The following is a 20153-nucleotide window of genomic DNA, read 5'->3' on the forward strand; positions in this document are numbered from 1 at the left end:
GTGAGTGAGAGCAGTCTACCCCTGTTCCGTGACTATCTGAGTGGCAGACGCCAGTATGTGAATATAGACGGACACCATTCTACCCAAAGGGCCTTAACATTGGGAGTCCCACAAGGCAGCATATTAGGTCCAATCTTGTTTCTTGTTTTTACTAATGATCTACCTACAACACTTCAGCACTCCGTGGCTGATATTTATGCTGACGACACAACTATTAGCTACTCCACCCATTATACGACGGCTCCTAATGATATCTCGGTCGGCCTTCAGACGGATATTGATGAAATCTTGAATTGGTCAGCTGACAACAAAATGATCCTTAATGAAACCAAAACCAAATCTATGCTTGTCACTGGTAAACGGTTAGCCAAGAAAATGGAACAGTCCACCCTGCAGTTAAACGTTAATTCTACTGAACTTGAACAAGTGAACTCGCATAAACTATTAGGCGTCACGATTGACAGCCAGCTTACTTTCGATCAACATGTCGAAAATCTATGCACGAAGTTATCGCAGAGAATTGCCGTGCTGCGAAAAATAAGACGCTTTTTGCCCATTGATCAAAGGAAACTTTATTATAATGCTATGATCAAGCAGACAATGCTTAATGCATCAACCATATGGACATCTTGTTCTGCTGAGAATTTGCAGAAAGTCTTTAAACTTCAGAAACGCGCGGCACGTGTAATTCTCGGAGCTGACACTAAAGCGAATAGCGTACAACTGTTTAGGAAATTGGATTGGTTTCCATTCTTTCATGAGGCAAAAGTAAATAGGTCATTAATGGTGTACAAACGATTGTCTGGGGACTGTCCACCTTATATGTCCCAAATGCTCGTAAGAAATGCAGACATAAATGAAAGATCAAGCAGACATGGACAACTAAACCTCGTCTGTCCCCGATTCAAACGGGAGTCAGAGGGAGGTAGGTCTTTCACAGTATCGACCTCACGCCTCTGGAATACCTTACCACTGGACATAAGAATGAAACCTACTATCAAATGTTTTAAGAAGGCCATGTTAGATTTTTTTAAGAATAGTTATAAACGATTAGAACATTTTCTCTTATAGTTTTTATAAACTTTGTAATTTTTAGATTTCTAGCTCTTGATCTTTTTCCATAATTAATTAGTTTTTATCTTTTTCAATAATTATTTGTAATATATATTAAGAGGGCCACTGGTTTGTCAGTTTTATACTGTTATGTGTTTTACCCTCTTTAAATAAAGTTGATCATTATTATTATTATTATCATTCTTTGCTTGTCTCATTTTGCTATTACAGTGCAAATTAGAATAATACTAATAAAATTAATAATCTATTTTTAAGGTAATTTAATTATTAGTAATGCGCATTTCTGGTGAAAGGACTTCCAACGTAAGGGTTTCTGGACTCTTTCCATCTATTTCCCTTAAACGTTCAAGTGACAGAAACTTGGCTAGTTTGTTTCCTTCTCAGTTTTGTACTTGGTCACAGTGACTTCTGCAGAAAAGCGTTTCCATGTGTACCATCAAATACCACATCTATATATGCCCTGACAGTTTTAAGAATGTCAAGTCGCGGGACTTCTTCGTCACGCAAAGTTCAAGTTGATCATGTCACGACCGCAATGGCTCCAGAAATTGTGGCGATGCAGCAACAGTACCGTTCAGTAAATACTGTTGATTGTTCTTATCCACGTCCTCTAGGACATATTTATAGTTCATCATAAGTCCAAAAGAATTTTCCATTCCGCGCGCGCTCACATCCGCCAACCAGTTTAACCTCCACATCCACGCACCATTCCTAATGTGAAAATTACCTGACAGACAGAGGGGACAAGCGCATCTCAGTTAAATCAATTTTAATGCTTTGCACACCGTTTCTACGCATAACTTCATGCGTGAGTGGCAAGCGCACATCAGTTGTCAAACTGACGTCATTATAATCCCTTTACACCTTACCATCATTATGCATATTTTCTATACTTTTCTAAGATTCAAGTCACTCTAAAGGTCGGCACACGCGAGGGGACTAGTCCCTGCGACTAGTCCGTGCGACTAGTCCCGGCGACAAGTCTTTGAAGGGTTTACACGAGGGGACCGGTAGCAGGGACTAGTCCCTTAATGCGTTCACACGAGGGCACTCAATTGCACAAGTACATAGGAAAATTAAGAGGCAAAAGATGTTTCTTAGTCTGAGGCGTTACACGAAAACAATGAAAATTTGGTAACTTTTCATTGTAGCACTATTAAACATCAACGCAAATGAACTATACTTATTCAGTCGGATTATTCATGCTTTTATGTGTTCCGTTTTTGTTTTTTCTTTATTTTTAACAGACACAGAGTCAAACAGGGTAAAAATTCCATCAAAACGGCTCCAAGACATCTGTATGTTTACAAAACTAGAAAAAGTTTTTTATTCTTCAGTTGTAGAAATCTAGAATTCAGGGAAAACTCATAGAAACTGCAATGTTTACAAATACCAGAAGTCACGCATCATACTGACCCGTGATTGACTTATTTACCGTTTAGTCGTAGGGACTGGTCGCACAAACAGTTCACACGAAGGGACAAACATTTCTTTCATGCGACAAGTCCCTGCGACTGGTCGCACGAGTTCAAACCAGTTTGAATTCGTGCGACCAGTCGCAGGGACCAAATTTTGGTTCCCTGCGACCACAGAAATGTGTAGTTCAAACGAAGGGACTAGTCGCATGAAACTAGTCGCTGGGACTAGTCGCAGGGACTAGTCGCTGGGACTAGTCGCAGGGACTAGTCGCTGGGACTAGTCGCAGGGACTAGTCGCTGGGACTAGTCGCTGGGACTAGTCGCAGGGACTAGTCGCTGGGACTAGTCGCAGGGACTAGTCGCTGGGACTAGTCGCAGGGACTAGTCGCTGGGACTAGTCGCTGGGACTAGTCGCTGGGACTAGTCGCTGGGACTAGTCGCTGGGACTAGTCGCTGGGACTAGTCGCTGGGACTAGTCGCTGGGACTAGTCGCTGGGACTAGTCGCTGGGACTAGTCGCTGGGACTAGTCGCAGGGACTAGTCGCTGGGACTAGTCGCAGGGACTAGTCGCTGGGACTAGTCGCTGGGACTAGTCGCTGGGACTAGTCGCTGGGACTAGTCGCTGGGACTAGTCGCTGGGACTAGTCGCTGGGACTAGTCGCAGGGACTAGTCGCTGGGACTAGTCGCTGGGACTAGTCGCTGGGACTAGTCGCAGGGACTAGTCGCTGGGACTAGTCGCTGGGACTAGTCGCTGGGACTAGTCGCAGGGACTAGTCGCTGGGACTAGTCGCTGGGACTAGTCGCTGGGACTAGTCGCTGGGACTAGTCGCTGGGACTAGTCGCTGGGACTAGTCGCTGGGACTAGTCGCTGGGACTAGTCGCTGGGACTAGTCGCTGGGACTAGTCGCTGGGACTAGTCGCTGGGACTAGCCGCATGAAACTAGTCACTGGGACTAGTCGCAGGGACCAGTTCAGACGTGTGTGCCGACCTTAAGGGGTTCGAGGGTTCGGAGAGATATCGAGAAACTCCGGCAATGATGAACCATAAAGGTAGGAGATAAATTGAAAAAGTAAAAAGTCTGCCATTTTTTCCAGATGTGCCTATTATATTTGCAATAATAGGCGATCATTCCAGACTCGAGTCTTCGTTTCCGCTTCGGGGGCCGGTGGGGGGACGGGGGGAAATCGAAAAAATCGTAGCGTCCCCCATGCTGTTTTCTTTTCCTGATGAGTCCAAGACTTCTTCAGTCATGGAGTATCATTCTTTTACACATTCTTTTTCAGATGCGAACATCTCAACAGCCGAGAAGTTGAAAAATCCCCTACGTCTCGCATAATTCCGATAATAAAAAAAAACTAGGCTTTATCACGACTTCCCAACTTTATCACCTTTGTAGACTAGTCGATGCAACCTGTCTGTTCTAAGGTAAGTAGCACTTTGGGTTGTATTTCTTTGAAGGACTTGCATCAAGGTTTGCGCATCTTGGATATTTGATTTCACAAAAGTCTTACAATCCGTCCTTAAGCTTCTATATTCTTTACCAATTTTGTTCCTTTCTTTAGAACTCTTCTTCCGTGGCATATCTATATTTAAGGTTTATTCTCACTTGAAGGTAAATTTCGGTAAAGGAAAAACGACGCGAAATACTCTAGCAAAAATTTTCAAGTCGGGCCCTCTATGTAGTTAATCTTGGATAGGAAAAAAGAAAGGAATTCTCCGACATCTCTCGAAACACTCACCAACTGGATCCATGACAAATCCTCGTCTTTTCTCTTTGTACAAATAACTGGAAAGATGAAATAAGAAGAAAAGTCTGATAAGTAACCGTGCTAGAGGGACGCAGAAACAAAACCAAGATTATGTCGTAAGAGTTGCAGCTATTTAACACTACTATAAAGGGCAAATCTAGAAGACATGTTCTCTCAGTGAAATGAAATAAGCCAATCAAAGCTGTTAAATGCCAGCCAATCACAGCTAAGCAGAACGGTAAGCGAGGTGACGCGTAAGCAGTCGGCCACTTCGCCTCGCTTGCAGCATGCAGTTTAAGATTAAAATCTGACTGGTTGAACGGAAGGCGCGAGTTTTCTGGACCAATCACAGAGCGTATTACGGCAAAACTCATCCAATCACGGATAACTTTCAATTATACCCAACTGGGAATTGATCCACTGAGTAATCATTGATTGCTAACTGATCAGCAACATAGGGGACATATAAGCCCGTCCTCGTGTAACCTTCCCTTGTTCCATCTCCCGATTACCCTAACCCTACATATCCTACGATTAAAAAAAAAACAAAATTACGGTACGTACACGGTACAGAGGCGTATTAACGGTTTCTTTAAGCAGTCGGCTATACTTGAGTCAAGCCGCCAATCGCTGGTTTCTATGAGCTCCTGACGATAAACAAAAAGTGCATTTTTTAGTGACACCTGGTCGTGCATTGCTTATAAGCTACTGTGACTTTCTATGGCGGTCCTAGACAGTAGGCAGCAAAAAGCTCTTCCCTCACTTTCCGATTACGATTTTCACATCGTCTAGCATAGAAGTGTAAGAAAGCCAGAGATTGGAAAGTCAAGTCGCGAGCTAGGAAAACTGTGTCGAACATGTCACTTCGAAGTTTCCTTTCAGACACAGTAACGAGATGGAACAAATTCCATCTCTTTAGAGCGGTATTTCCTTGGCGAAGTACTATGGTACAACTCAAAACACTTTCACGTGGAAACCTGTTAATAATATTAATAATAATAATAATAATAATAAAGATAATAATAATAAATAGAGAAGCTAAAAGAAACCAGTTCATCAACCTCGTTTTCATGAACTCGACCCATTTCCCTAGCTCACGTCCATGTACGTCAAACCTGAGCCATTTTCATTCACTCTAAATCCAAAAAAATTAAAAAACAAACTTTTCAGATGGGTGGTTCACCCTTAAACAGATGTGTTTCACCCTGGCACACTCCTCCCCACCTCAGTCGCTTCATAGTTGTCATCGAAGCATTTGTTTAGCAGGCTTCTCGATTAATTTAATGCGAAGAAATCCAAATTTAACCATGCTTGGCTCTGAAGCCATCAAAATTAAAGCAATACACCAACCTTAAACAAGGAAAGCGGCGACAAATCCCAATTTGAGTGGCTGTCTTGAATACTTTTTTGTTCATCTTCCAAAAGTAGTGTTTGGGGAATGTCATTTGCTAGCAAGCAGAATTATTTAAGTCAACAATCACGACGAATAAATCTGAACCTTCTTTAATCATGACCTCACTCGCCAGCGAGTTCTCTGTACCTCAGTTGGTAGCTTAGTTGAAAGTGCACCCTGCGAACAGGCTACATCTTCGGGGGCGAAGAAAAAGCTCGGACCGTGGCGGCAATGAAAGCCAGACCAACTGGGACTGACCGCTTTCGAATGGTCGATTCAGTAAGAATCAAACTTTTACTCGTCGTCATTGCCTTCTTCAAGGATAAGAAATCCTTTCGGAGAAAAGGAAAAAATTATTGAATATTTTGTCTCGTTTCAACTAATTTCTTCCTCCTTTTTTCTTCCTTGTTAGGACATTTCCCCTCCTCCCAAAATCGTTCTTTCCCCCTCCCATTAAACTAGCATTGCTAAAGTAACGTTTGTTACCCTCTTGTTCCAGGGCGGGCGATAACTGCAGTTTAAGCCACTTTCTGAAGCCAGGGATAGGAGACAGTGTTGAGTATTGCGTGATGTTTGGAAACTCGTGCCGTAACTCTTCCACGACGTGCTTGATCAGAAAATTGCCAAGATCTACGCCACTTAGTCCTAAAAAGAGAGAAAAGAAATTACCAGTAATCAACCGAACCATATTTTAGCTTTTCATTGGTCGACCCTCCTTGAACACATTTGTCCATCGCAGATAACACTTCCTAGCCATCCCCTCCGCTGCATTGGATTGGACCGAATCTGAAGCCGTTTCTTCTTTGAAGGGGGGAGGGGGGGGGGACTGGAGGAATAAATCATAAATATGCCAGAGTTCTCCTCAATGTTTCTGCAACACCCATTCTGTACTGCATCAAAAACACACCTTTTTGAGTCGAAGTGATAGAATAAAACACTGCTGCGGTTCTTTTCTCTAGTTCATATTGACATGCGTCTCTATCCACCTCTGGTTCACTCAATATAACCTGGATTGAGAGACAAAAGAGCAGTTACACACTGACAAACCAAAGCAAATTATTCGATGACCATTATTTGATGACCATATTCAAAATCACTTTGGGTTTTCAAGAAGTGCCCTTTAAAAGCTACAGTCCCAGTCAGGCCGCTGCATGCAAAATCGTTTTGTATTTTTGTGAACAAAATTCGAAACATTTTTAAGACTTTTTCTTAATGATAACCCACCTGCCGTACCCACCTGTATATTGTCAGCAATTTCATACTCCAGTGCAGTGTGTAACACTACCACAGGTTCACCAGGCATGGAGCGATGTGTGTAAATATAACACCTCCGGTCAGGTGCAAGTCGCCGCTTCAGGTCGTCCCAGCCAGACATTGAATGCACTGCCTCATAACGCAATACCTGAGTTACAAAAAAAAAAACATCACTTAGTTACCTTATTGTGGATCTCTACCACCCCTCATACATTCTAAACAAATAGAAATATTACTGCTTCTTTTAAGTAAACTACAGAATCAGTCTATTTGCAATTTACAGGTACACCATCACCCCGCTCAGAATGATGAATCCTAACTTATCGTACAGCAGGCAAAGGATAAAACAGCGCAGGCAAGTTGCCTTAACCAAGCCATTAAACCTCTCAATTGCATCAGTAAAATTTAAATTATTTGAATTAACCAATAAGCATGCACCTGAATTTGAACTACAAAAATACAAAAGAAAACAAACAAAGTCTTTTAGACGGAAGTCTTTGAAATTAGCTTAACTCTGAAATTTAAACAAACTTTTTTTAAAAGAAGGAAAGGTCAGAACAATCTTATTTACACTAAAGCTCGAATTCCACCCGTGGGACAGTTTCCCTCGGTAAGCTCTTGCTAACTAGTTGCACGGTTGTCAAAATAAGCCAGCAAACAGAGCATTTCACTGTCCACTCTGAAAAACACCAGCTACTCTGAATACTTGTGGCTCAATTTTCAGCATGGAAGCACAACATTGTGCTACCTAACTTTTTTAAAGGGGTTCATATGGGTTTGAAGATTTGAAGCTCAACCTTTCATTTGAAATCACCTAAATTTTTGCTTGGAAAGGATTAATCAGGTGAGTTCTTAATAATAATAATAATAATAATAATAATAATAATAATAATATTAAGGATATTTTAAGAACCGAACAGTAAATCATGAACATCTAAAAAAAACATCTTAGTATTGGGCCAATTGACACTTTTACCGTTTTATATTGATCATTTATATTTAAGTAGTATTAGATAGTTAACAGTCCCGTCATGCAGATAGGTTACGAATCTTCGCCCTATCTTGCTTAGCTCACTAGCATTCAAACGTGTATACTGCATAATAATAATAATAATAATAATAATAATAATAATAATAGAACTACTTATATAGCGCTTATCCAGACCTGATCTAAGCACTTTACAAAACAGAAATATACATATTAAATTTATTTTTAAAAGTAAGTCTTAAGTTTACGTTAACAGAGATTTAAATATTCACAAAAAACGGGTGTCTAAGATCTAGGCGCTAGACATGGATAAGAAGAGAATTCATACATATTAAAATAATCTTTAAAAAGATAAGTCTTAAGTTTACGTTTAAAGAGATTTAAATTGTCACAAGAACGAATGTCATCAGGTAATTTGTTCCACAGGTCAGGAGCCGAAACAGCAAAAGATCTATAGCCGTAAGACTTGACAAGAGACAGGCGTAATGTTGAAGATGACCGGAGCGTTCTTGAAGGTAAATAACGACGTATCAGGTCTCGAATATAGAGAGGAGACTACCGGTGAAGAGCTTTGTGGTGAGCAGAATTATTTTGAATTGAATTCGCTCGGAAACTGGAAGCCAGTGAAGGTCGAATAAAATAGGGGTTATGCGGTCAGATTTACGGGAGCTTGTAACAAGTCGAGCCACCGCGTTCTGCACTGATTGGAGCTTTTTGATAACATATTTCGGAACACCATATAGAAGAGAGTTGCAGTGATCCAACTTGGAGGTTACAAAGGCGTGGACTAAAGTCTCAGTGGTCTTAGTGGATAGTAATTTCCTTATACGGGAAATGTTCCGAAGATGATAGAAGGCAGATTTACAAATAGATCGGACATGAGGGAGCATTGACATAGTGCTATCGAAAACGACACCGATATTTCTGGAACATGAGGACGGCTGAATTATATCAGAACCAAAACGAAGTGGAGGTAGAGACTGTTGAGGGTTATAATTTGAGTAAAGGTAGAGAAGTTCAGTTTTGTCTTTGTTTAGTTTCAGCTTATTCAAGGCCATCCACTGTTCTTGTAGACGGCCTTGAATAAGCTGAATCTCAGTTTCTAAGAACTGAGATACATTTGAGTATCTCAGTTCTTAGAAACTGAGATACTTAAATGTAGAGGACATGAATCATCTCTCCAGTTGGCCAACAAGCACCTTTTCTAGAATACTACCAGCTGATTCCCAGGTGACTTGTCTGAGATCCAACAATCCAACAGCAAACCACTGAGCCAAGAGATTCTTGATGGATGAACTGAGAGCCTGGAGTTCCTGTCTGGCAACTGGATCCTTCTCTTCACTCAGCCCTTCCTTGCAAGAAATAAATCAAAAATTTATATCTACTTCTTAGCACAAGTAAAATGCCAGAGTCAGAGTACTGAAATTGCTGCCCTAATTGTCCCCTCTATTAACTCTGCCCTAATTAAGGGCACCAACATAAAGAACATGATCTTTTGAATCATGGAAATGTGTCATTTCCTGTAGTCAGCTCTCACTCACCAACAAGTCATTTCTCATGTCAACAATGTCCTTCACACCTCCTGGAAGCTTACTGATCTGGGACAATAATTGGATATGAGCTGGTTCAAGAGCTTGCCGCAGCTTTTCCTCTGCTTTTAAGATGGCTGGAAGTCCATTTTCCTATGAATGAAACATACAAAAAAAAAAAAGCCATTTGATAAATTAGAACTTGCTCAGGGGTAAAGGTTCTTCAGACCAACTAGTTATCTAACCCTTTCACTTCTAGGATCTCATAACTTCTGTCCATTTCTCTTGATGTACAGTCTGATCATTTGGTGATAAATCAGACAGTGGCCCCTTGCTATTTATTTGCTTGTGAGGTACTTATATAAGAGAGCAAAGTGTTCAGAGCTTTTTATCCTGGTCAAAGGTAGAAATCTTGCCTATGTAAAGAGTCTGTAGCAATTTCATCTGTCTGATTTTTCTAACTAGTTAATACAACTCTTAGAGTGATATAAATAACTCAACATTGTCACTGAGGAAAAAAGTCTTTTTCATTTCTTTTAAAAACTGCCCCAGATGTTTCCCCTTCCATATCTCAATCACATAGATACTTCACATCATCAGCATCTACCAGCTGTGATTAAAATGTATTGCAAATTATTGTGGTTTACCTGAGAGTTTGCCAAGCTGTTAGCCACTTTTAGAACCTCGTTGTGGTCTACACCAAGATCTCGTTCCAGAACCAAGAAAAATGCCAGTTTCTCAGCCTTTCAAATTAAAAAGCCATGTCATTGTTTATCAAAATAAATCTCTGTTAATTTAATGGAAAGAAATCTAATAATTGTGAAGAAGCCTGAAATAACCTGTCAGCCTACAGTTGGCCAAGAGTCAGCTGACAAATGGCAGACAGATGGACGAAAGTCAGATGACTGTTGATAGATTCTGCCAACAGTTTTAAGCAGGCCTATTTGGCCGACAGACAGTCAATAATCTGTCAATGATCTGCTGGTGAGGATATCACCATAATACCATATTTCTCATCCAAACTACACCTAAAGTATAGTCAAAGTTTTGTTATTCCCTTTTCTTCTTGGGCATATTGCCAATATCGGTGACCTGTCAGAAGCATGTTGGTGGCCTGTTGGTTATCTGTCAGCTGATAGGGTTTCACAGGGAGCTCTTCTTCACAATTACCAACATTCTTACACAGCTATTCAGTACACCTTGGGGTTTACAGTTGGTAAAGCTGCTGATACAATAAATTTCTTCCTACTACATTTTTGAGTTAAAGAATTTTCCAGCTCACCATAGACATAAATTTAAATCATACTAAGTCATATCACTACCTCTCACCTTTGTTGACAATCCACTGTAAAAGTGCTTGATTTCTTTGGCAACAGCCTACATTTCAGATGAAAACCTCATTAAATACTTCTACTCATAGTATATCACAACATATGGTGAAACTGCAGCTCCATAAAATCTCCATCTATGCCATGGGAACACTCATGTTAATGCTCAAAAAATAAGAGATGTGGTCTGAACCATTGTCACATTTCCATTCTATTCATTACTCATGGCTGGAAAAATAATTCTGAAAATTTCCTTTCTCTCTATGTACAAGAAAAACCTGAAAAGATGAGAGGAGGTGTGGATGATGGTAGGCTGGGATGAACTGGCATCCCATCCAAAGGAAAGTAATAATAGTCCTGGCTCTGGCCCCCATAACCCAGCTTGAACAGGCAGCATGCTTTCAAAAGGCTACAAAAGTTGAGTACTTACATTTGGCATAAGATCACCTGCAGAGTCAGTTCTCCTCATTCTTGCTGCTTTACTCAGCATTTCACGTATTTGTGTCATCCTCATCTGGGATGGAACATCCTCAATGCTTGGTGGAGAGTTGTCAGCCATCTTAAGTAACAGCCTAAGCCACCGGGATTCTACATTTCGAACCTAACAAGGAACAAAGATGAGCAAGTAACAATCTACAAATCATATTATTACACATTAGACTTACTATGAAGATTCTGATTGGTCAAAAGCATACAGTCGACCTGAGAGGTTGACTTGATAACTCAATATCTGCTTCTGCCAAGTCCAAAGTGTACCTAGCCTCCAAGCCCCTCATCTGTGTAATGTTCTCAAACTTGTGCAAACTCAGTGAGAGGTATCTAATCTTTTGCAGATTGTTTAAAAAAAAAGTTTAATAAAACAATGATTGAAATTGGTCTTCATATAATATAACGAATTATCAAAAGTTGTGTCTCTTTAACTTATATACTTCAGCCTCCCGGCTTCAGCAGATGACTCAGACCTCAGCATTGATAATTCATGATGTCATGCTCAACCTCCTCAAATAATTGCTTATTATTGGGGGCTAAATTGTTATATTCTACTGTACGGGAGGACCCTACAACCTATCTAGCAATTTAATTATAAGCTCCAGACACATCTCTCAAAGTAACTGATGAGGGGAAACCCCAAATCAACAATTGTACATATAATTTGAGAGCCAATGATCTATTTTTCTGGTTTAAATCTACTAGTTCTTCAAAACTTACAATCAAACTGGGTGTTGAGTTCGAACCTTTAATAGGCCTTACTTCACTTAGAACCTAACTAAAGACTAAATACAAGATGGCGGTCACGATAATAAATAGCCATAAAGTGAAACCGCTGGTCATGCAAAATGCGGGCAGGGCACAGGGAGCCCAGCCTTAACAACAGAATGGCAATATTACAACACTGGGTTCATGTTTTTAATTTTTTTTGTTTTGTTTTCAGCTCTTCACTTTTTGGCTGCTCACTTCACTCACCACCCATGAATCATGTCATAATAGAAAGGGAGTTGCTTGGTGGGCAAATTGGATTGCAGCATTTGTGATAAAACACTATCTAGTAAATTTTAACTTATTTTGATTTTCATGCTGGATTTAAGGATGGACATAGCCAGGTTTTAGCTTTGGCTAGGAACTAGACAATACACTTCACTTTTGCACTCAGTCCATTGTAAAGGGATACCTGAAGGTTAACCTAGGATAGGAATAGCATAAGATTTTTAAAAAAACAAACAAACAGACAAACAACTCAACAGCTTGATACTTCAGATTTAAATGTTTTATAGTATCACTCAAAGGGGAAAGTAAAGTTGAGACAATTCATACCAATTCTAACTACTTTTTTAAATTAAATTTGCAAAATAATTAAATAATATGAAAATATAACTTACCACTTTACTTGAGGATGTGCAATAACTTCTACTTCTCCAATGTAAAACACAATGTTTAGATAGCTTATTCTGATTCCAGCTTTCAAATATTGGATAGAATCTGCACGAAAAACAAAGTAACGAAAAGATTAAAAATGAGAATAACTCTAAAATTACTGATTAAAAATATTGGTATTAATTTCACTGTGAATAACAAAGCTGGAACAAACTTCATGAGAAAGGAGACAATTCCTGCAAAATTGTTTATTTGCATCATGAGTAGTCAGGCAAGATAAAAGAGACCTTTTTGTTCTGACTAGTTCTATGTCAGCATGCAAGATGGGCTGAACTTACCTGTTGGGGATTGCCTGCTTTACTTTAAAAAAAAAGGCAAATTATCTTGGTGCAATTTTTCAGGTTACATAATACATATAATACGTGTATATTGTTGACCAAGCTTATTTCACCAGGATTTGTGGACATTGGCCTCTTTCTTTTCCAACATGTAGGTTTTTTAAAAAAAAATAATAATAAAATAAAGAAATAAACTGAGCAACATCAAGTCGTCTTGAATTCACACTTGATCTTTAGCGAATATGTACACACACGTATTTTGTAATGTTATCTATTCTCGTCAGTTCCGTTTTAGAAATTAGAAACAATATATATTTCTAGAGAAATAAATTGACAATATCAAGTCATCTTGAAATCACGCTGAACCTGTAACGAATATGAAGATACATGTACATTGTGATTTGATCTTTTCTCGTCGTTTTGAGTGATACTAACGACGTTTAAACTGTATTTTCAAAGTTTCTTCAATAAGCAATTGCAACACGTAAATTTCACCACAACATGGTTTAAGCTGGTGAGACTTTGCGTGCTCGTAAGTTTTGAAGTAAACCAAAAATAAGTTTTAAAATTAGAGACGAGCAGCACAATTATTTACTTTATTAAGCTCAGTTAACAGGAAATTATACAAGGCAGTACGCTACAAAAAGTATTTGGAAGCAAAATTTGGCCTTACGCGACAAAAAAGTTCAGTAAAATATCTCTAAACTATCAGAAATATTTCTAAAAAGCTGTACTCACCTAAAGTCTAGCACACGTCGCAGTACTTTCATTTCACTTTCAATTATCTTACGCGACCCTTCCGCTTCTTGGAAAGTTTGAGACGACTGTACGGGAATAAAGTGACAAGCGGAATACCACTTAAGAATATTTTTTTCCGTTTAAGTACTTTGTATGTGTCCTTACGAATCCGCGCGGTCTTCCATTAGAGTCTTCCAAGTTTGACGAAACGTGGGAAAAAAGAGAATGAGTGTGGGGAATACCATGTATTTAGACAAGTTAACCTTGCAAACTCGCAATCGTTTATTCGACCTGCCAGGTTCGATTTCAAGTTAAAGTGGACAGTGGGGGAGGGGCGTCTGGACTCGTCTGAAAGTTTTAGTGATTATAGAAATTTAAGGTTGGCAGTAAATATTTGTCATCAGCTAAGGCTTTATGAATATCATGGAATATATTTATGTAGGCCATGACACACAATACCCTTGTCCTGTAATTTAGCTAACTTTACTTTTAATGGTGTAATATAGCTAACTTTACTTTTAATAATGGGCCTGACCATATATAGGGCTCATGTGTAGCAGGAATCCTGCATACTGTTAATTCAGTCAAGTAACCTTTAGCCAACCAGATAACTTGATATCTAATAAAGATGGTGAAATAAATATTTTGTCATAAATTTTCTATAAGATGTCTAAAATACAGTATTTACAGTCATATGTACACTTTGAAAACTACAGTCAAGTAATACAAAAATACCTAATTAAAGATCATAAAAGCAATGCTTGTAAAAAATGATATTTAACAGGATAACTTTGAAATTAATGGACTGTGTACTTCAACATCTCTTTATAACTGTCACAAAATGCACTCATGATGTGCCACAGTATTTGTGTGCAAGTCTGTTTTTCCCAAGACTTTGGAGAGCCCCTGAAAGGTGATGAAATGTTGCAGTCTCCTCTTGGTCAATCCATGCTAAAAGCATTTGATACGCTTTTTCCTTTATTCCAGGATACTGGATATTGTCCCCCTGAATTTCCTCTAGTTTGACGTTCACAACTTTCAGCTTTCGCCCTAGAGGCTTCCAGAATGAAACAATGTCTTGAGATAAGTTCTCCAAGACTTCTTCTGATGGCTGTTCATGACTTTCATCATTCCCTTGGCTCATCTTTACCCTTTTGGGCAGGGGATCAACTATATTCCAACAAAACAGACAAGATAAATAAATAATAAATAAAATAATAAAATTTTGAATTTATATTGCGCAGTTTCCATGACAGGATGTATCAGTTAAACATCTGAATCTCAAAAGTAATCAAAACCAAGCTTCTCTTTACAAGTATAACGAAAATTAACAGCTAGCAAAATCTGTCATGATATAAAATAAAATTCTTCAGACAATTTGAAAAATAACCTTAGGAAAGTCTCTTACGGGAGAAATGATGGATGAAATTGTTGTCTTACAAAAAAGTTGTCTGACCTTCAAATATTTCCTTATCCTGACTGTCCGAGAGGCTGCCTCTATTTTTGGTATCTATATTAAGAGGGAAAATAAAAGCACATTAATGTCCAGCCAATGATGAAAAAATTTCAAAACAAAGGTAAAAATAACAGGAAGGAAGGTTACTCTCAGGATTGCTTCTTTTATGTATATTCAATTCATCACAGAAGATATGCCTGAACTAAGAAATAGCTTTAAGGGGACATGCATAAATATCATTCTTTGAAAAAGATTCTATATTAGTTTAATATAGACTTCCATTAACTTAGGTTTCAGTCTAAAACTCTTGGTAACAACAAATATCCAAGCAAGCACCCTATTAGGGATTTTCTACACCCTTCTTAGCAGGACATAAATTAAGTACAGTCTGCATATGAGGCCCCCTAAGCTCTGAGAATCAAAATTGACTCTAATGATGATTTGTTTCATACTGTATTGTGGCTTGTTTTGGTATGTCAGAACAAATTAAGACAGTCAGAAATTTCACTGTTGTGCTGGTACCAGATTTCAATGACCAATGTACTCAAAATCAGAGACATTCCTATTTATTTTAGGATGGTCAGAAAAAAAATCAGAAAAATCACAACTATTTCTGTTTTCCCAACATGTTCCAGATTCTTATCAGTATGAACAGCATGTTCATTGAGGGTGTATGAAAGCTTCAGTTTGGGCTGTCAAGGATGTTGGTGATCCATTGATACTAGTTTTCATTTTATACAAATCCTAAATTGCTTGGCTAGAGTCATACAAACATTTAGTGTACTATTGACAGAATATGGGGCTCACGTGTTTGCAATTTCTTGATATTCTGGCACAGTCTGGGATGGTAAAGAAACAGTGAAATCCTCTATCATTGGGGATGTTTCCAACTACTAATAACCAGCATTTCAGCAAGATTTCAATACTGGTAAACCAAAAAGTTAAAAGAAATAGGAAACATACACGTTCCTTCCTGCAAATGCATCAGAATTTCACTTGTCAATGTTCCTTTATTGTAACTCAGCTCTTCACTTCCTTTGTGGTGTATAGCAATCAGTACCAGTCCCTCAGAGGTCAGTACAGGTGAACCAGAAGAACCATTCTCTGTATCAGCTTTGTAGAACACAAAGGGTTTCTCTACATTTAAAATTTTTTCTTGAGAGAAATGCTTGGGCTGTCCTTTAGGATGCTGAATTATCATGACGTTCTCCCCCTTTTTCAATTCTGGCTCTGGTTCCAGGAGTATGGGTTCAATTGTTAGATTCAACCCATCAAAATCTTCCTTGTTCACACCAACAAATGTATAATCAAGGTCCTAACAATGACAAAAAATACATCATAAGTAAAACACACCCCACAAAGTGATAGCACAGCAAATCAATAGCCTACAACATTTCAGAGAAATGGTGAAGCCTCTTCATAATCTTGTGAAGAAAATGAGGAACTTGTCCAAAGACACTGGGGTCAACTCATGATGGAAGCATAATTTCCAAACATCTTAACACTTGAATCATCATATTCCACACAAAAACATCAATTTCACCTTGTGTCAAAATGGAAATGTGTCAGAGGGAAGGTGCCACAATTAGTTTATTCAAGGCTCTCTCTGCTTTGAGACTAGGGCCCTCTGACTCCTGATTATTTTGTCTTAAACAATGTTTCAGTAATACTGTGAAATCAAATGACATGCTGATATACAAACCTTCCACACTACAAAACTGGTTTATATTCTCAAAGTGATACCCACTGAGTGAAATCTCATGCCTCACTCGGAAGAAACTGGTTATATATATTTTTTAACACAAATCCTTATTTAGAACTGTTTTATTTCAACAGCCCTCCTGAGACAACGATTTTTTCCCTTGTTTCATGTATGAATGGTATAAAAAGTTTCCAGGTTATTAACAAATCTTGAATTTGCTTTTAAATTTTCTGAAAGTAATTTCAGGCCAAGTCACCTTAGACACTCCATGGAAGGCAAATTTCTAGAAAGGGAAAGATTTCCTCACAGCTCCATAATTATATACCAATCAAAAACAAAGCCGTAATCCCAAAGGTAATCTGTTGTTTTGCCTGATTTCTTTCATCCAATAATTATATGCATAATGAAGTATGAGGTTATGCGGAAATCTTGCCGAGGAGAGGGGCAACTCTAACTAAATAATAAATTGCGCCTCAACTGCCTGAGGTCTACCTAGAGGCCACGAGGAAGATTTGGAATGCGCATTATATCATACGTAGTGCACTAACCTTGTTAGTGCGAAACATTATATCCGGTTTTAATTTAACCTTCTCTCCCTTGTTCGATCCTTCATAGCCGAAGGTGGCATAAGCTTTTTCAGCTTCGTTTTCTGTTCCCAACACGTGATTATTAGTGAACACACCATAAACTTCAGCGAAACTTTCAAGCTTGGTTAGTCTGGATAGGAAACCGGTGCCTCGCCTAGAATTGAGAACGGGTCGAGACAAAATTGATATGCAAATCTTAAAAGTATTGTGAATAAAGGAAGGTAATGAAAATACCATTAGGGAAACGAAATTTACAACAATAGAACGAAAACTTACTTTAGTCGCTCTTTGCGGGACGAAGGGTCTATGATCGCGGTCTCGATATAACAGACCGCGTTTACTTTATCAGCGAGCAGTTTGGTGCTCTGAAGGCCATTGCCTTCACTTAAGATGACTTCATTTCTTTCTTTGGCGGCCATGAAAGCGATTCCAGCGTGGTAGCGAGAAAAACAATGCTGCTAGTGTGAATATATTTTTTTTACGTGCCGTTCCCACCTGATCGCCATTTTCATGCAAATAATCTCCCGCGCAAGTAAACTCTTCCCCAGTCTACTTCCAAAAGCGGTCGAAAGGTCGGTCGGGGCCTGTCTTGGCCTGGACATCTGGATAAAATTTTAATTTCCATCCAACAAGGAAATTTCGTGCCCTTATTAAGCGGAAACCCACGGGATCTTGGTTTTCTTTTAAACATAAGGTCTAGAAAAATCACGTTATAACGGGCACGCTTGACTTTTCCAGAAAGATCTTGGGGGGATGTCCCGCCTAGTATCACAAAGGGTGTGCCACCGGGAGCTCTCTCGGGATCTGGTTGGGAATCTCGTCTGGACCGCTATCGTGTGAATCCCGTACGGAATCCCGACGACATTCTGCGCGATAGCGCGAGAAAAAGCTGGAAATATCGCAAAGAATCCCGCCGTGATTCCCCCCCGGGATTTGATCATGGCTAAAACTTCACATGAGTAGTACGAATGGCATACGAGTAACATACGGATAATATCAATTTGTTTAATAAACACACACAAAAAGTAACAATAAATGTAGTCTGAATTTCAGCCATCTCTTCCCTTTACCACAAGGGGTAAAGAGGAGAGACGGCTGAAATTCAGACTATAATAAATGCAAACAGTAAAAGGAAAAACGATTTGTGTGCAGCCTACCTATTATATTAAAGATAATGGGTGACAAAACAAAAAGAAAAAACCGCCCTTATCGCATCATCTTTCGTAGTGAGTTTTCATCAAAGTTAACGTTTTCGTTTGGGGAAGGCCAGATTCAGCTCACTAGCAACTTAAAGCTCTCGACAAGGCGCTTACTTGAGAGCTTACGGTGAAGACTGATGAGATTAATTTTCATAATTATTTATAGTTCAATTCTGTGTGTGTGTATGTGTGTGTGTGTGTGTGTGTGTGTGTGTGCGTGTGTGTGTGTGTGTGTGTGTGCGTGTGTGCGTGTGCGTGTGTGTGTGTGTCCCGACCCTAATATTGTGATTCATTCTATGTAATTTGGCTTCCTAGCCTTGTCAACCTTCTAGTTATTTTAGGAAGCCATCACCCTCTTAGTTTTAATTTTTTTATTTGATGTTAATTTAATCTACTCAAGAATAAGGGTGAATAAAGTTGTTGTTGTTGTTGTTGACAGTGAAGTAAAATGTAAATGACTTTAAACATGCTTAAGAAAACATAGCAAGACGAGAAACGCGACAAAACTATGACAAGAATAAAACGCTTTCGACACGATAATAACAACCATCTTTTATTAGGAAGCTCCATCACAATCGTGGTTTACATAGAGGTCCTAAATACTAGATGTGTATTATATAAAAATACAATCAAAACATAAAAATTTGAGCTAAAATCGAAATATAAAATGATTACAACATATGCACTGCAAAGATAAATAAAAAAAAATCGCGAACGATGTTTTCCCCAATTGTATTTGATTTTGAGCAGCTTTATAGTATCGTTATTGGGCGTATTGTAGGAGAGCATATCATTCTTTCTTACATTAATACACTTGTATGCATATATACATCGATGACATTTCCTACGTTCTTCAAGATTCAGCCATCTCAAGACTGTTAATGCATCAGTGGATGAGGAGTGAAGTGATCTATCTAATATCAACTTAATAATTTGGATATATCAACAAAGTTGAAATGGTAAATTGGCCACCGTAACGATTACAAAAGCTGACGTTTCGAGCGTTAGCCCTTCGTCGGAGCAAATGTTTCGCTCCGACGAAGGGCTAACACTCGAAACGTCAGCTTTTGTAATCGTTACGGTGGCCAATTTACCATTTCAACTTTGTTGATATATCCAAATTATTTCGTTACCCCCACCGACGCAGCCCCAGACAGTTTCTTTAGAAACTGTCTGCCTTAATATCAACTTAGTTGCCTTGTTTTGCAGAATTTGCAATTCCTTCATTAGTGTGACATTGTCCTTGTCACCCAAGACTAAATCAGCATAATCAAAAATAGGTAGCGCTAAGCTATTATAAAAAAGTAACCGGGCATTATAAGGTAAATAGTACTTAATCCTACGTAAAAGACCAAGGTTCTTCTTAACCTTACATGAAATATACTCAACATGGTCGGACCATGTAAAAGTTGAGGACAACATAACTCCCAAATATTTAAAACTAGTTACAGAATTTATACCAGTGTCAAAAATAGATAATGAGAAAGAGGAAATACCAACAAGTTTCCTATTACTACCTATAATCAT

At 38.8% G+C, this 20153-nt stretch overlaps 2 protein-coding genes across 2 annotated transcripts; both read right to left on the minus strand.

Moving 5' to 3' along the window:
- Positions 1-135: 135 nt before the first annotated feature.
- Positions 136-14005, minus strand: LOC111333595 (malonyl-CoA decarboxylase, mitochondrial). Its single transcript, XM_088730528.1, has 14 exons — positions 13683-14005; positions 12612-12711; positions 11165-11335; positions 10736-10783; positions 10054-10149; positions 9419-9559; positions 9077-9229; positions 6873-7037; positions 6543-6642; positions 6122-6280; positions 5593-5690; positions 4807-4889; positions 4234-4280; positions 136-1801 (listed from the first exon to the last, which is right to left on the minus strand). Exons 1-14 carry the CDS (start codon positions 13712-13714, stop codon positions 1599-1601), a joined length of 1596 nt encoding a protein of 531 aa, XP_088586654.1. The 5' UTR covers positions 13715-14005; the 3' UTR covers positions 136-1598.
- A 146-nt stretch (positions 14006-14151) lies between these two features.
- LOC111333589 (uncharacterized) lies at positions 14152-17947 on the minus strand. The gene is made up of 5 exons (XM_022939204.2): positions 17704-17947; positions 17389-17581; positions 16102-16453; positions 15139-15192; positions 14152-14852 (listed from the first exon to the last, which is right to left on the minus strand). The coding sequence occupies exons 1-5, from the start codon at positions 17844-17846 to the stop codon at positions 14530-14532; spliced, it is 1065 nt and encodes a 354-aa protein (XP_022794939.2). The 5' UTR covers positions 17847-17947; the 3' UTR covers positions 14152-14529.
- Positions 17948-20153: the final 2206 nt, after the last annotated feature.

This window comes from Stylophora pistillata, chromosome 8 (assembly GCF_964205215.1).
Source record: "Stylophora pistillata chromosome 8, jaStyPist1.2, whole genome shotgun sequence".
NCBI classification, from domain to species: domain Eukaryota; kingdom Metazoa; phylum Cnidaria; class Anthozoa; order Scleractinia; family Pocilloporidae; genus Stylophora; species Stylophora pistillata.

Excerpts from the sequence above, each read along its gene's own strand:
- LOC111333595 (XM_088730528.1), bottom strand. The coding sequence starts at position 13,714 with ATGAAAGTACTGCGACGTGTGCTAGACTTTAG. Across the intron at positions 12,712-13,682 it reads CGACGTGTGCTAGACTTTAG|ATTCTATCCAATATTTGAAA; the intron begins GTGAGTACAGCT and ends TTTTTCGTGCAG. Across the intron at positions 6,643-6,872 it reads AAATTGCTGACAATATACAG|GTTATATTGAGTGAACCAGA; the intron begins GTGGGTACGGCA and ends CTCTCAATCCAG.
- LOC111333589 (XM_022939204.2), bottom strand. The coding sequence starts at position 17,846 with ATGGCCGCCAAAGAAAGAAATGAAGTCATCTTAAGTGAAGGCAATGGC. Across the intron at positions 16,454-17,388 it reads TAATGTTTCGCACTAACAAG|GACCTTGATTATACATTTGT; the intron begins GTTAGTGCACTA and ends TGTCATTGTTAG. Across the intron at positions 15,193-16,101 it reads GCATTTGCAGGAAGGAACGT|ATACCAAAAATAGAGGCAGC; the intron begins GTATGTTTCCTA and ends CTCTTAATATAG.